General features: G+C 39.7%; 1 protein-coding gene across 16 annotated transcripts in view; it reads right to left on the bottom strand.

Moving 5' to 3' along the window:
• Positions 1-16,597, bottom strand: part of BAZ2B (bromodomain adjacent to zinc finger domain 2B) — a 137,191-nt gene that overhangs the window by 43,471 nt on the left and 77,123 nt on the right. For 11 of the 16 annotated variants that reach the window (XM_051623896.1, XM_051623895.1, XM_051623905.1 and 8 more), the window contains 7 exons: positions 10,750-10,956; positions 9,708-10,106; positions 5,959-6,568; positions 4,394-4,687; positions 1,680-1,740; positions 1,024-1,132; positions 637-738 (listed from right to left, as the gene is read on the bottom strand). In XM_051623896.1, coding sequence (XP_051479856.1) covers positions 637-738; positions 1,024-1,132; positions 1,680-1,740; positions 4,394-4,687; positions 5,959-6,568; positions 9,708-10,106; positions 10,750-10,956 — 1,782 coding nt within the window. The remainder of the gene's footprint in view (positions 1-636; positions 739-1,023; positions 1,133-1,679; positions 1,741-4,393; positions 4,688-5,958; positions 6,569-9,707; positions 10,107-10,749; positions 10,957-16,597) is intronic. The other 5 variants (XM_051623904.1, XM_051623906.1, XM_051623908.1 and 2 more) reach the window with 2 other exon arrangements.

The raw sequence follows: 16,597 nt of genomic DNA, 5'->3' as shown, positions 1-16,597 counted from the left end.
CGACAGAAGTCCAAAAACTTTCACGTACATCCTAAGAAACTGCCAACACGACCAAAGCACAGTAACACAGTATGGCACAAGCACAGCATCAATTTCCTTAAAATTCTAATTTTACTTAACTGTCTGTGGTTTAAGTAGACAAAGTCTAACAGTTCTACCAGCTAAAGCATAACTGGTATAACTCAGCATTCCTTCCCACAAAAGTCTCATGCTTCAAGAAGCTCAGACAACATTCTCGATACAGGAAACACTTGCGTTGAAACCCATATGTCATATAATATTATGAACAAGAATACGTGAACAGAGTGTGATTTCATGCATACACATTTATTACTACTATCAGTATTAAGTTTCTACAGTAAAGGAAGAAACATTTTTATTCAGAAATATCGGAACACCAAGATAAAACACACCGAGCTCCCGCAGCCGCCCTGTGAAACCACTGCGAGGAGCAGCTCTCAGCACTGCCCAGGACCAAGCTCTCAGTATCTCAATACAGCTACCAGGAAGAAATGCACACAATTTTTAGAATTAGCTAAAAACACGCAATGCTTCAGATTGTAGCAAAAATTACTTCACCTAAATTTAAGTTAATGTTCCTTGGAACAAAGACTTTACTGTTTAAAAAGTGGATACCTGAGGTCCATCTCTGGCTTCATAGAAGTCACCCACTCTTATTTTTGCACTGAAGCTGAAATTGTCCCTTGAGATATCCATTATTCCATTTCTGCTGAGATACTGAAAAAATCACATATGTTTCCACTTCAGCTTGTAAATAATTACAACCCAGCTTTGATGTACAGCTAACTTTGTGAGTGTAATGTTGCATATTCTATCAAAGGGATATGCACTTACAGGAGATCAGATCAGTAACAGACTGTGGTACATTACACCTCACAGGATATTTTGAAATAAGTATCTTGATTGGAGGGAAAAAATGGCACTTTTAAATTGCAAGCATGCTTAGTAGCATTAGAACACCAAAGTTACAAAAAAAAAAAAAAGAAAGAAAAAAGAATGTACCTTTACTACTTCAGGATACTGTCTCAGCTTCTTTCCACAAGGTGCAAAATACGCTACTTCTCCCTGAAGACGACCACCGAAGTTCCTTATTCGGGTTTCTCTTTGCCAGCTACAGTAATAGGAAATGGTTGCATACAAAAATACACTTTTTACAAAACACGCAATTAATGTCAATTTAAGATCTTTCCATAAAAGAAAAAAGGCACTTGTGTAAAATGTGAGGAGAGTATCACAAATCAAACAGGCAAAATCGGAAGCCGGTATTACGTAGATTATCCACGTCTGACTTGATATGGATTTACTGATATCAAGCTACTTACATATTACCAGACTTTGATAAGCTCAGAACTATAGTTCAGGGGGTTATCTGGAGTCTGTACTGTCTCAGATTTATCCACCAGTATTAATTTCTAGTAGCAAAACCACTAAGGGACAGGTTATATTTGCAAAAGAGCAGATTTGATGCAAAAAATGAACACATTAAATATGCTGATGCTTCTAAAGAGATCCACAGCCACTCTGAGTTGGAAATCTAAATGAAGCCCTTTCCTTACTATTCAGCCTCAAAAAATTCTGAACTGTCACTACTTTGCCACCTGACTTTTGAAGGTATTATTATCTCCCTTCAGGGATCATCAAGCATACACATAACCTACCCGTATTCCAGAGGAACGCGCAGCTCCTGCTCATCTGCTACTCTTCGTCTTTTTGAAATACCTAAAACAGAATTTCCGATTAACATCTAATGTACAAAATGAAAACAACTTGCCTTGTTTGGCTCTCAGATATTGCTAAAATAATTCCTTGCATGCCTATTTTTCTATACTAGACCATATTGAAACTTGCTGAGGCCCCTGACAGCCAGGAGGGCTGGAGGCTGCAATGACACCGTTTTCCAGCTGAGGGGCCTGTCCCATCTGGAAGCAGATGCTAAGGGTCCCCTCCAGAAAGCACTGAGGAACTGCCTGTGCTTGGAAGCAAGGTCTGCAGCCTTAAACCCACACAACTGGCTGCTACTTTACTGCTGACAGGCACAGCAGGGGAAGGAAGATTGCTTGTGCACATCCGCAGTGAGTTGAAAAAATGAGTTGTCCAGTGAGAGATACAGTGAAGAGACAAAAGGCATCTTCAGTGACTGAGCAGCTTTAGGTAAAATGGACACAAAAATATTTTAATTGTATTATGGTGAAAAAGTAGTACACCTAAAAACAAGGACACAAAATTAATTTATTCTACCTCCCACCTCCATAAACAGACAAAAATCCACTATCAGCCTTTTCAAAGCATCATAAATCAACACAGATTCCTGAGCAAAAAAATTACATTTGAAATCTAACAATCTAGATTACTTCTAATGCATAGCAGCATTACAAACTGTGCAATTAATGGGGGCTGTTTCTGAGAAAAATGTGAAGTAGATCACATCACACTGCTCCAGAGTTAATGTTCTTGATGACATAGAATGAAATTCCTATTCCACTGAATCCTAACATAAAAAACAATTTATGAGCTGATACCCCCATTTAAAATCTACTTACTTGCATGTCAATTAAACATCAAGTTTCTAATTCAAAGTAGTAAACATGCAATTTCAAGCAATTGTTACCACGCAAATCGAGCAGTGTGCCTTTCAAAAATGCATTCTTTTCTGTAGCAGTAATTACAAAAACTTACAGATTAGTCACCAAATGAAGATTTATAAACACTATATAAGGCAAATGCTAAATGTACTTTTCATAAACCTTTTAAAAATACTTCCTTGCATGTAATCCACAAATTCTACTGAGAATTTTGAAAGAATAATTTATAAAGTTATAACTTAACTAAATACAGCTATTAAATTTGTTGAGGAAGGAGCAGAAACAGAAAACTCAGGATGAAAACTATGATGCATATAAATTAGAATAACTAGTTTAAACTAGCATGGTAAATAACAAAAAACAGATAACGAGTTTTCATAGAACTATTCAGGTTGGAAAGGCCCCTGGGGATCACCGAGTCCAACCATCATCCCTACTCTAAGTTCTCCCCTAAACCAGATGCACGAACACAACATCCAAAAGATCCTTAAATACATCCAGGGATGGTGACTCCACCACCTCCCTGGGCAGCCTGTTCCAGTGTCTGACCACTCTTTCTGTGAAGAAACATTTCCTAATATCCAGTCTGAACCTGCCCTGGTGCAGCTTGAAGCCATTCCCTCTTGTTCTGTCACTAATTACCTGTGAGAAGAGACCCGCCCAGCACCAACCTCTCCACAATGACCTTTCAGGCAGTTGTAGAGACTGATGAGGTCTCCCCTCAGCCTCCTCTTCCTCAGACTAAACATTCTCAGCTCCTCGAAGCATTCTTCATCAGGTTTATTTTCTAGGCCCTTCCCCAGCTTCATTGCCCTGCTCTGTCCTCGCTTCAGCACCTTGAGATCTCTCTGGAATTGAGGTGCCCAAAACTGGATGCAACACTCCAGCTGTGGCCTCACCAGTGCTGAGGACAGGGGGACAATCACCTCTCTGCTGCTGCTGGTCACACTATTTCTAATACAGGCCAGGATGCCACTGGCTTTCCTGGCCACCTGGGCACACTGCTGGCTCATGTTCAGCCGCTTGTCAATGAGAACCCCCAGGTCCTTTTCTGCCAGACACTTTCCAGCCACATTTCCCCAAGCCTGGAGAATTGCCTGGGGTTGCTGTGGCCCAAGTGCAGGACCCAGCACTTGGCCTTGCTGAAGCCCAGACCATTAACATTAGCCCAACAATCTAATCTATCCAAGTCTCTCCGTAGAGCCTCCCTGTCCTCATGCAGATCAACACTCCTGCCTAGCTTGGTGTCACCTGCAAACTTACTGATGATACACTCTATGTCCTTATCAAGATTGTGAATATCGTCAATAATAGTAATAAAGTGTAATAAAGACCAACTCTGTAATATTATATATTACATTACATATTATATAATTAGTGTAATAAAGATCAGCTCTGGCTCTTTCATCCTTCCTTCTCTCAAAAAAATTTTATGAGCTGCACCGTACTGGACTAAGTGCAATATAGTCTTGAGATTATGCAGTTCTGGTGACTGATTTTAATCTCTTTTGCCAACTCTTGTGAAAAGATCACAGAATAGTCCAGGTTGGAAGGGACCTCAAAAGATCATCTGGTCCAACCTTCCATGGGAAAGGGAGCCTGGATGACCCTGTCCAACCACATCCCTGGGGAGGTTGTTGCAGTGAATGATTGTTCTTAATGTCAGGAATTCATTTCTTACGTTGAGATACCACTTGCTACCAGTGACTAAACTACTTTTGTAACGACCTTGACAACACACGGCACTTGGATGTTGCACTGTATTAAACCAAAAGACATTGGGATACCACCGTGTGCAGCGGGTGCAAGAGCGGGCGGCGCGGGGCCCAGGAAAGCCGCAGGCTGGGACTCGGGACACAAGGCAGCTGGAGCAGAGCCCGGGGGCTGTGCTGCCTGGAGGTTGAGTGGGGTGGAGTGAGCAGCCAGACCAAGGGAAGAGCTCTTCACAGAGGATGACGTTTTATTCAGTTTCAGTGGAGTCTTTTCACCCTCAGTGTCTGTATCCGATTCATCTTGATCTTTATCATCCTCATCATCTTCATCCTCAGATCCTTCTGTATCTGACTCAGAATTACTGTCAGAGTCTGTTTAAAACAAAGTGTGGCAAAAGGCACATTATGACTTGATAACTAATTGCAAATACATTTAAGTTCTAACATTTTCAAAGTCTTTTGTCTTATTAAATAGGAAGCTTTTCTGACTTCCATGTTTTTTATTACATCTCTTCACTATAAATAGGTTAAAATAAACCAACTCAAGTTTAAAATTACTACAAATATGACAGCATATAATAATTTTGTATGTTAATACAATTGTTTTGGATGGAATTCTTTGTTTTTCCATGAGGGGATGAGAGACAGAAGTTGCAGTTCTTAAAGAGACTGTTTGCCCTAGAATGAGCTACAGCTGCACCCCCTGTAAGCCAGGCAGTGGCTGAACACTGCTACAGGCTGTGAGACTCAGCATGAAAAGGAAGCAAAGGATGGAACTGGGAACAGGCTGAAAGGTGTTAGAATTGGAAATGCAGCCATCTGGGCAAAGAAGAGTTACAGATATAGCAAAGGGTAGACAGGATAAGGAACTGAAGACAGGCTACAGCTGAGAGGAAAAGAAAAGGATTAGTATAGGGTGTGTGGATGAAAGGGGAAAAGACAATAATGAAGGTGAAGCTGGACCCAAGGGATACTGGGCACATGGGGGAGAAAGGAGTGACTCAGAATACAGTCAGGTCTTTACAAGGCCTTGGCTTTCTAAATTGCTTAGAAGTCCTTAAAACAGTAATCTGAACACTGTCTGTGAACAATGCAGCCCTTACAAATGTCCTGGTACCTTAATCTTGCTCACTGACTACTTTGCTCCTGAATGAAGCCTAGGAACGTGCTTTTCTTTCAGCTTTTGACCATTTGAAGGCCTTTGTTTAGTTCCTACATGGTTGGGGAAACCTGCTCTGCAGATGGACTCTGCCTGCCAGAATAATTAACCATCAGCCAGCCTCTTCTCTCCATCCCTGTCCTGGGCACACTGCCACACAAGCAATACATGAGCTGCAGGCTGAGTGACCGATCTGGCAGGTAGGTCTTCCACAGCCTTTCCAGAGGGCTGTGGAGCCATCTTACCAGGACAGCTGAAAGTATGCCTGCCATATGACCAACCATAAGAATACGCAAAACATGATCTTGGACGTGACAGTGGGGGACTGGGAGACATGCACTACTTTCAAGGATATCTGTAGAACATGTGTGGGCCATGCTGTCCTAAAATTTCCTGCCCCTCTATTAAAATATGGTGAGAAATGCATGTTTTCAACACTCAAAAAATAAAGTTTCTGCTTTTCCTATTAAAAAGTTTAAACCACCTGATTGGCTATCATCAGAATCATCATCTTCATCGTCGTCATCTTCATCTTCATCGTCGTCATCATCATCATTTGAGTCATCAGAGTCCTTACTGCTGGGGGCATCTGAGTCTGCCCCTCTGAACTGCTCCACCACCAGTTTTGCAGAATGAAGGCGGTGTTGTGTTTTTACTGCATTTACTGCATTATTGCTGACTGTTTTATCCTTTCCTGAACCAGGTAACACAGGAGAGGTAGAGGGCATAACAGGCGTCCGATTACCAGTTGGTTTTTTCCCACATGCACTCAAGTTTACTGGCAAAGAAAAGGGGGCACTACTAGAAATGGCTACACTTTCATTGATCTTGGTCTGGGATTTCAGTTTCGTAGTAAGTGCAAGAGGAGCCTCCTGGATGACGCTCTGAATAACTCCATTGGGTTGGTGATTACCTAAAAGTGCATTTGTCAGGAATGGATTAGAATGGTTGTTTTCCAAGGATGTGAGTTTTTGATGAGCTGGTGAACTAGATGTTGGTTTGGGGCTTGACAAAGCTGCAATAACCTTCTTCAGGTTCTTAGAGGATTCCTGCTTCTTTAGCTGTGCTGCTGGGAATGTCTGTTTATATTGTTCCTAAAGAAATAAGAAGACAGAGGAATAAAATGTGGCTCTTAAACTTTTTTTTAGTATTCAAGCAGGTAAACTATGAATTCTTAAATATCTGCTAAGCTATTTATAGTAGGTTAAAAGTAGGTGCTAGCTTCAACAGAAGAGATGAGTAACTACAAGTTATGCAAGTCTCTCTTGATTTTCACTGTAAATCAAGTAGGAAGAGACAAATTGAACTCAAGATGAAACAGATCTAAATGATGTAGGGAAGCTTTCTCACTTGCTACATCAGTCTAGACAGTGATTTTCATAACAATACTAAGCATCTTGAAAAAAGACATTTTTAAAAAGACACAACTGTTATGTACTGGCTTAGGAAACTCCCACTTTCTACTCATGATCTCATGAGCCAATATAGAACTAGCTTCAGTAATTTGTTCATTTTAAAGCATAAGCTAAATAAAATACACTAATGGCTATAATACTAGCAGAAAACTAAGAGAAGGCTTGTGGCATAAAAAAACTTTCAAAAAAAAAACATGGAAAAAAAAGTATTACTTAGAAGTACTGTGGTATGCTAGTTTTTAGCTCTGGAAAAGTAAGTAAAACTTAATCAGTGGTGGCCCAGAAAAGCCAACACTGTCTTTAATCTCTAGACTCTTCCAAGGAAAAAGAAAATGCATCATCTTTGATGGCACATTTTAAACTAATTTTTAAATAATAAGTCAAATACAATGCATCCTTGAAATTACTAACATTGAAACCTCAACATGAAATCGTGAAAACCTGTAACATAAATATGCACACAGCACACATTTCCAGTAAAAGTTTTAAGGAAATCAAACCACTATGTGGGTGATGCATCCTCAGCTAAAGAGTCACAATCTAAATTTGAAAGCAGAAGCCACCTCCAATGACACAGATGTATGTTTTCATAATTATAATTTATTTAACTACTCCACATAAATGATCAGCTTATTTGAACTTTACCAAGTGACTAGGAGTTGAAAAGAAAATACAGTGTTTCTCTTCTGGCCTAGGAATAAAAACTATGTGATAAAAATATTTTCCAGTCCTCACTGAGGACTGTGAGTTACCTGTCAATTAGTTTACTTACTATTTAGCCTAAAACAAAATTTGTTTTTAGCAAGGAAATTTGCCTTGGTAAACATACTTCACAGATTTCTTAAATGCTGTATTTCTGTTCTCTTCCAATCCCCATTAAATCTAACTGACGAGAAACTATGAAAATTCATCATTATTAACAAAAATAACTGAGAACCTACAAAGAATTTCTGTAAGCTACAGAATTTTACAGATATGTAAAAACCTTGTAGAGCCGTGACCAGCAAAAAGGAAGATCAAATTTACTGCAATGGCCACACCAAGTTTTAACAGCAATCAACGCATGAGTATTATTCTGTCTTCAAAGAGCAAAGAAAATTGAAGATTAAATTGAACATTTTTTTAAAAAAAAGCTTTCAGCTACTTTGTTTTAAATCACTATTAAAATAGGTAGTTTAATTGCTCTGACTTCAAACTATTCAACTTGAAACAAAGCGCAGACCTGCTTACATACCAGACACGCACAGTATTAAATCAAATCTCTGACTGTACCAAGGAGAAGCACAGGCACGTATCTGAGGCCACACAATTTACCCATGATTACTTTTCTTATTTTGACACTGATTTTAGCCACTCATGTTCCTTAGGAGAAGCATCACAAAGGCCTTTGCTTTCTTTCTGCACAGCACACCCATCAGCACCCTGACTGCAAAGCTGTCGAATTTCACTATGCAACAAGCATAGAATCACAGAACCATTTTGGTCAGAAGAGACCTTTGAGATCAGTCAGTCTAGCCATTTCCCCAGCCCTGCCAAGCCCACCACTATCCCATGTCCCCCAGCACCACATCTACATGGCTTTGAAATCCCTCCAGGGATGGGGACTCCACCAGTGCCCTGGGCAGCCTGTGCCTGACAACCCTTTGGGGAAGAAACTCTTCCCAAGATCCAATCTAAACCTCCCCTGGCACAACATTTCCTCTTGTCCTGGTGCTTTTTCCTTGGGAGAAGAGACTGACCTGCCCTGGCTCCAACCTCCTCTCAGGTAATTGCAGAGAGTGAGAAGGTCTCCCCTCAACCTCCTTGTCTCCAGGCTGAACACCCCCAGTTCCCTCAGCTGCTCCTTGTATGTCTCATTCTCCAGATCCTTCCCCACCTTGGTTGCTCTCCTCTGGACACACTCCAGCCCCTCAGTGTCCTTATGGGGAGGGGCCCAGAACTGCACACAGTACTCGAGGTGCAGCCTCAGCAGTGCCCAGTGCAGGGCGACAATCCCTGCCCTAGTCCTCCTGGCCACACTACTCCCGATACAAGCCAGGATGCTGGTGGCCTTGGCCCATGGGTCCAGCCTGTCCAGGTCCCTCTGCAGAGCCTTCCTACCATTGACCAGATCAACACTCCCACCCAACTTGGTGTTGTCTGCAAACTCACTGAGGGTGCACTGGGTCCCCTCATCCAGATCATAGATAAAGATACTGAAAAAGATTTGCCCAAAACCAGGCCCTGAGGGATACCAGTGGTGACCAGTCAGCAGGTGGATTTAATTCCATTCACCACAGCTCTTTGGGCCAGGCCAGTTTCTCCAGGAGGATGCTGTGGGAAACTGTGTTGAAGGCTTTACTGAAGTCTAGCAGACAACATCCACAGCATGAAACTCAAGTCTGGCACTATGTGACAGTAATTACCTATGGGATGGCATCATGTAGACACTGGGGTGTGCACAGATGCACATGCACCAACTAGATGGCTTTTCTCCCATACAAAGTTATGAAAGAGTTTAAGGCACTTGTAAAATATATAGTAAATAATCTCAAAAATTAAAGCATAATTTGCTGCTCTTTAAAAAAAATACCAAACAAAACAAGCCCAACCAGCAGTCAGCACAGTTCAGAACATATATTACCCATATAATTTTGTTAATTTACATCAATCAGAAATCTGCAGTAACTCTAAAAACATGTCAAAAACATAACATGAAAATAAATATAACTTTAAAACACCATATTTAAAAGCGCTGGAGAGCTCTTTTGGAGTTGCATCTTGTTAAGCAAGCAACACAGGTTACAAATGACCAATAAAGCAGTGATTTTTCACTCACCCGTTTTGATCTTACATCGCTGGTCAGAGAGATAGACTCTTCAGAGGTATTTTTATTCCCTGCTTTGAGTAGATCAGGGGAAGGAACTATGAGTTTTAAATAGGTTTCCTTTTTGGCTTGGTGTACCAAAGACAAAGGTTTCACATTGGGAACCAATCCCGTAGACTGTATCACACTTGTGTGTTTGTTCACAGATTCCTCCTTTGCCTGAGAGCTTTGGAAAATAAACGGAAGCTGCTGTGACAAAACCTGAGGCTGTTTCTGCTGGGACTGGAATGATGAGTGAGTCTGGGAATCAGACACAAGAGGTATCTGCTGGTGTGTTCTTTTTTCTTGGGACTTTTCATGTGGTTTTTGTCCATCACTTTTCATATCTGTTAGGCCACTATGCACTAGCACCTGCAAAATACGTATTTTTTGACTGTATTAGATCAGTTAAAGATCATTAAAAAAATATTACATGATCAGTCCCCATGAAACAATTAGACTATTATTGGCAAAGGGTGCATAATAGCAATTTTAAAATCAATCTTGTTCTGTATTTATTGTTGAGGCATTTCAGCAACTGAAGACAACACTTAGCAGAGAAGGAATACTACAACCACAGTTGTTTGCAAAGGTATTTTTGACTGTAAACCTAATGGGATAACCAAGATTTCAATCTTGTTCTTCTTGTAGCTAACAGGAAAAGCAACCACTCTACTAGCAGAAAAATTACTGCCAAATCAATATCCATAGAAATATATGTTTTATATACACCACCAACACACAACACTTAATTTCTTTATCTTTTCCACTTGATGAGAAAAATAACAGTCTACCAAGTATTAAACTCCTAGCCCATACAGAAAAACAAAACACACAAAGGAAGCAAAAAAAAAAATAAATCCCCAGAAAACCCTGAAGCCAAACAAAAAAGTGTGTCCTTAGCGTTCAAGAATGCGTAGTTAAATAATTGCTTCACTGGTACAAACATGACCAGGTCAATTTTTCACAAAGAGCTTCTAGTGACCAGGCTGTGAGCAGCAGTGAGGTGTCATACCTTGCTCTTGTTTTTATGATGTGCTTCGTTTTCAGAATCAGATTCATCATCTTCACTCTCTTCAGCACTCTGGTCCTCCTCCTCCTCTTCATCCTCCTCTAGATCATCAGAGTCACTACTACTTATGCCTTCACTTGAGGTGTCTGATGAGGAGCCCGAATCACTGTCACTGTTACTAGAGCTTTCCACCGCTTTTTTTCTGGGCTTCTACCAGGAAGATAAATGCTTTATTAATGGTTCAGCTTTCGTCTCTTATACCACAGTATTATTATGCATGATCTTTAAGAAAAAAACAGTAATATTTGTAGTAAAGTGATCTGCAATCCTTGAACACAAGTGCCTGTCTTTGCAGAAGAGTAAAGAGAAAGAAGTGCTTCCCAAGATGAGGAAAATGACAACACGGCCACAAGTTCTGCTGAAGTATTTTTCTGACCACACACAACAGCAGAAGAGTTGGCATCACTACATCTCAAAAAAAAAGCAATATATCAAACTTAGGCCTAGAAAACAAACCAGCCTGGAATTCAGGTCTGGAAAACCTCCACCGAATGTACTGGTTCCAAAAAAATTTTAAACCAAAAGCTTTACTGCAAACTAAGAATAATGTATACTACATCTATCAATAGTGGCATATTCATTTAAACACATTTTTTAACTTATAAATTCATAATACATGCTGATAAGAAATACGAAGTTTGGAGGACTGAAAAAAATATGCTCAAATTGCTTTTGGGATTCGATTATGAAAAATGGACCAAAATCTGCTGAAAGACTTTGGCAACTATATTGCATTTAAATTCTTGGAAAGAACAAGCCTGCAGACCAGAATGGGAAAGTAAAAGCAGCAAAACACAAGAACGCAGAAAAAGGAAAAAGTTGTAAACAACACAGGAACTCCAAAATGTAAATCCGGTCTTGCAGTGTGAAAACTGCAAAAGCTGGATTAAGTACAACAAACGTGTGTCTTGCACAAACACATCTGAAGGGGGTACATGTGGACTCCAGTGTTATGAGGGTGGATAAATGAGAGACATGAAAGTACGAATAGCTGCATTAAAGTGTATTTAATCATTAAACAGGGTTCATAGAACAATGCTGGAAGGCAAAGAAACGTGAAACAAGATTAGAGATGTCAGGCAGCAGCAGCAAAGTGTTACGCAGCCTCTAACGAGGGCACGTGGAATCACTGAGGGAACTGTAAGTTTAAAATCAGTCAAAAGGAGGTTTGGGGGACAGCAAAAGCAACGTGACCAGGGGGCAAAAAAGTTGCAGCAACTCTAGGTAATAAGGCAGACAGGCGCAGAAGAGAAACAGCGCTTTTAAAATATATGCTTTCTTAACAAAACTTTCCTCAAAAGTTCACTTTTCAAATCTCTTCTTTCATGGTAGGTGTATTACAAAACAAGAGGCTAAAAAGAAAGATCCTTTCTTCTAAATAAATAATTTTATGTTGAAGATCCTTGTCTTATGAAGAAGAAATGTACTTAAATTAGTAGAATGTAACAAACATATTGTGCCATGGAGCCCTGAGAAGGCCCACCCTGTGCATGCCTTATGTTTCTCATCTCAATATCCAAATATACACAAGAATGTCAGATTTCATTCTGAAAAACAAGAACTAAGCTCTTGCCCATCACAACTGCGAAGAAGCACATAATGACAAAATGCAACTTGTACAGTGATGTCTTTATCTCAAGCCTCAGGTTTCACACTTTTGCCCTTTGGTTCTCCTCTCCATCCCACTGTGCAGGGCGTGAGAGGCAGTGCGGGGCTGAGCTGCTCACCAGGCATAAAGTACAACAATGGGATTCAAGTTACTTTGTGAAATAGCCATGAAACATGGAAGCTGTAGATGGATTAAGTCTCATCTCTTTGTCAGTTGGCTGGTATCTGTATCTTTTTTTTCAAACTAGATTCTCTTTGTCCATTCCTGTAACAGAGACAGCAGTGCTTCATATCATCATGCCCTCTGCATGTTGTCACTGTTGGGAAGCTTAAGAATTTAAATGTATTTATTTGGTTTTATTGTTTCACTGTTCAATTCAGAAAGGTGTCAGTTGATACTTCAGGAGTGACAATGACCTAAACATATGCAGACACTTATAACTAACTAACTCTAAATCTAAATAACTGCTCCAGTCTGTGGTAGGTCCTTTATGTTTTATTGCTAGTGTCCTTTACATCGTATTTGTATCTTCCTGTCTAATATTTGGCACAAATGCAGAATTCTTCTTTATGAAGGTTAAGATCATAAAATGAAGGACACAACCGTGATCTGAGGCAGTAAAAGTAGCAATGCCTCCTGGAATCACATCTCCAGGATTCTATTCCAGTTTTTCCCCTTCATGGTTATTTATCTCTATATGTGGAAAGGGAAACATTCAAACCACTGCAGTAACTCTAAAATGAAATACCCAGTTTATTTGTGATGCTGATGAAATACAGTCATAACATCAGCTTCTTAATAGATGCATGTAACAGACTGGAAAAAGAAGAGTATGAGAATGGGCTTACTTAGCTGATAGCGTTTTCTTCCACTCATCAACAGTTTAAAACTTCTGCTATCCATCTACCTTTAAAAAACATATTAGCTGTTGTATCTTACAAATCCATCTTTTCATACTGCAGACAACAGCATAAGAAAACCACCACAACAATAAGGGAGTCAGGAACATATTTGTAGCAAAAGGAGGCAGCAAGTGCCCAGCAATATCCAGTACGTACATCAGAGTCACAAAGAACTATCTCCAGAAAGAAAAGGGACAGCTAATTTAAACTTAAAATTTAGTATAAATTGTAAGCAATCAAATGCTTCTAAACAAATCAGGCACTTAACTATAGTGCAACATAAACCGCTTCCCAGGTAGTTTTTACTTCATAAACAAAGAGAATCTTTTGACACAGATAAAACCTACACAAAGCAGCTGAACTAGTAGGATTCCACAAGAGGGAATGGCCAATCAGTAGCTTAAGAGAAAATATAATTATAGGGAAAAATTAAACTCATGCATTTAGTGGATGTAAAAGGATTAATAACCTTGATGGAAAAGTTTCTATCGAATCCTGCATGAAAGGTAAAGAAGCTGGAGGGGAGGAAGCCAGTGAATTGCACAGAGAAGAAATAATTCATACTAAATCAAATAATGTAAGACAAAAGGAGAACTAGACAGCTGCAAAGAAAAATATCTCTGGAAATACATTTAGAACAGCAAAAAATACTCTAAATTCTAAAAGCTTGCTGACACAAAATACTCAGGAAAGAGAAGAAAAAGTACAGACCAAAACGTAAGTACTGTTTTACTTCATCTGAAATATATGAAGAAAAAAAGAGAGCACTAGATTTCTGAAGATACTTGTAAGACCAGTAAGACATTCATGGAACATAAAAAAAATATTATTTAGAAAAAGATAATACAAGACTCTTCATGAAATACACCCCAAAAAATTATTATTAAGTTTTATTAAAAGAGAAAACTTCACTTCCAGATAGTTCCTCTATTGGCAACAATATAGTCATAAAAGTTGAAGCAAGAGTGGGTTCAATTAAAATAAATTTCATATTTGATTTTGCTTCACTGGCTTTAGCAAATCTGCTGGATGGTTATGCTAACTGAAAATGCTTATTGTTCAGAAAGCAATAATCCAAACTGAGCAAGTGTACCAAGAAAAACAGCTCGACCTTAATGACCCAATGGGATAGTACCATAAAAAAATAAATAAAGTGACAGTTTAAAAAGAATTCACTAATACATTTCTTTGGTGAGTCAGAAGCAGCATATTCCAATGAATGATTATTTACAAAGTGTATCTGCTTGTTCTGTGTCATCTTGGTCACAAACACGCCAGGCTTACAAGAAGACAACTAAAGCATGCCAAGTTATCAAGACAGTGACCAACACAGCCAAGTAAAAGTAACAGTCACCAAATTTTTCTACAGAAGAAGTAGGTCATGGGTAGTACATCCCATCACCATGATGACATCTGTCTTCAGTACATCATCCTTCTGCTCAACAGACAGAACATGATACACCACAAGTACACAGTGATGAGGAAGGATTTGGCACAATTCGAAACTCACGCTTCAGACAGATCGAGGTTTATTGTTACCTGATATGAACAGCTCTCTGAATTATCAAATAAACACCCTAGACAAAAGGAACTGGATGAGAACTTCTAGTAACTACAGATTTCCAAGATCAGATGCTTCTATTAACTCAGAAATTGTTTTTCACACACTACAGACAAAAGAAAGTAATTCTACAATACAAGTTACCATCAGACTGCCCTGAGATGGCAGGAGAACAGAACTAGAATTCAAACAGGAAGAAAATATCACACAAAAAGAAACTTCAGATTTTCACCAGCTGTAAGACCAGCTTGGTATCAGCTTTGCCTTTCCTTTATTTTATTTTATTTAAGGACCAATCTCAAAAGCAAATTAAACTAAGGATATAATTGAAATAATCAGCAGATGAATATTAACAAAAAACCTAAAGAAAGGAACATTTAGAGAAATATAACTACAACTTTTTTAAATAAACTGTGCTCTTTAGAAAAATTGGCAAGTGCTACATTTTGAAATTAAAATCGTAACATCACTTGCACAAAGCCCAGCACAAAATACTCCACCTGACTACTGCCTCTGCCTTCATTTCCAGTTATGGCTTTCTTCTAACGAACCAAAAATCAATACTGATTTTTATTTTTATTATTTTTAAAACAAATCTCTTTATGTTTTCCCCATGTTGGTGTCCTCATTTAGGGAGCTCTGTTATATTTTTATTTGAAAGCTTCTTCAAATAATGACATTAACAAATGCTAATTACCTCAAAAAGTTCCAGAGGAAAAGAAGAATAAGGATTAGAGGCGTGTCTAGAATGTCAGCATATCAAGACCACGAACAACAAACTCAGCAGAAGCTGCGTGAACAAACTCACTTCAGCATTAGAAAAATTACTACAAAAACTTAGCAAGCAAAACTGCTGACAACCTGAAAATTCATCAAATCACAGAATGCCAGAGTGGAAGGGACCTCAAGGATCATCTGCTCCAACCTTTCCAGGTACTACTCTAGTTGGTATGAGATGGCTCAGAACCCTGTCAAGCTGAGACTTCAAACTGTCCAGTGTGGGGCAATCTACCACTTCCCTTGGGAGACTATTCCAATGTTTGACTGTTCTCATGGTGAAAAATTTACCTCGTGTCCAATCAGAATCTCTCCAGGAGGAACTTGTGCCCATTGCCCCATGTCTTTTCCATGTGACTCCTTGATATAGGGAGTCTCCATCTTCTTGGTAGCCACCCTGTAGGCACTGGAACATGGCAAGAAGGTCTCCCCCGAGCTTTCTCTTCTGCATGCTGAACAAACCCAGTTCTCTCCACCTTTCCTCATATGTCAGGCTTCCTGGTCCTTTGATCTTATTTGTGCCTCTTCTCTGGACCTTCTCCAGCCTGTGCACACCTTTTTTGTACAGGGGAACCAGAACTGAACAGAGTTCCAGGTCTGGTCTGACAAGTCCCGAGTACAGAGGGATGATGGCTTCTTGATCTTTGCTACTGATACCCTTGTAGATGCAACCTAGCATCCTGGTGGCTTTTTTTGCCACTGCAGCACACTTCATTGATACTGAGCTTGTCCACCAGGATCCCCAGGTCCCTTTCCAAAGAACTACTCTCCAGGTGGACCCCAGTCTCAGTGCACTACTGGATTATGTTTTCCCAGGTGCAAGATCTTACACTCTTCCCCACTAAACTTCACAAGGTTCTTGTCAGTCCACTCTTCCAACCTGTCCAGGTCTTCCTGGAGGGTGGCTCTCCCTTCCAGAGAGTCTACTTCCACACTCAACTT

The sequence above is a fragment of the Apus apus genome, chromosome 6, assembly GCF_020740795.1.
Source record: "Apus apus isolate bApuApu2 chromosome 6, bApuApu2.pri.cur, whole genome shotgun sequence".
Lineage (NCBI taxonomy): Eukaryota > Metazoa > Chordata > Aves > Apodiformes > Apodidae > Apus > Apus apus.
This window is presented reverse-complemented; position numbering and strand designations above follow the sequence as displayed.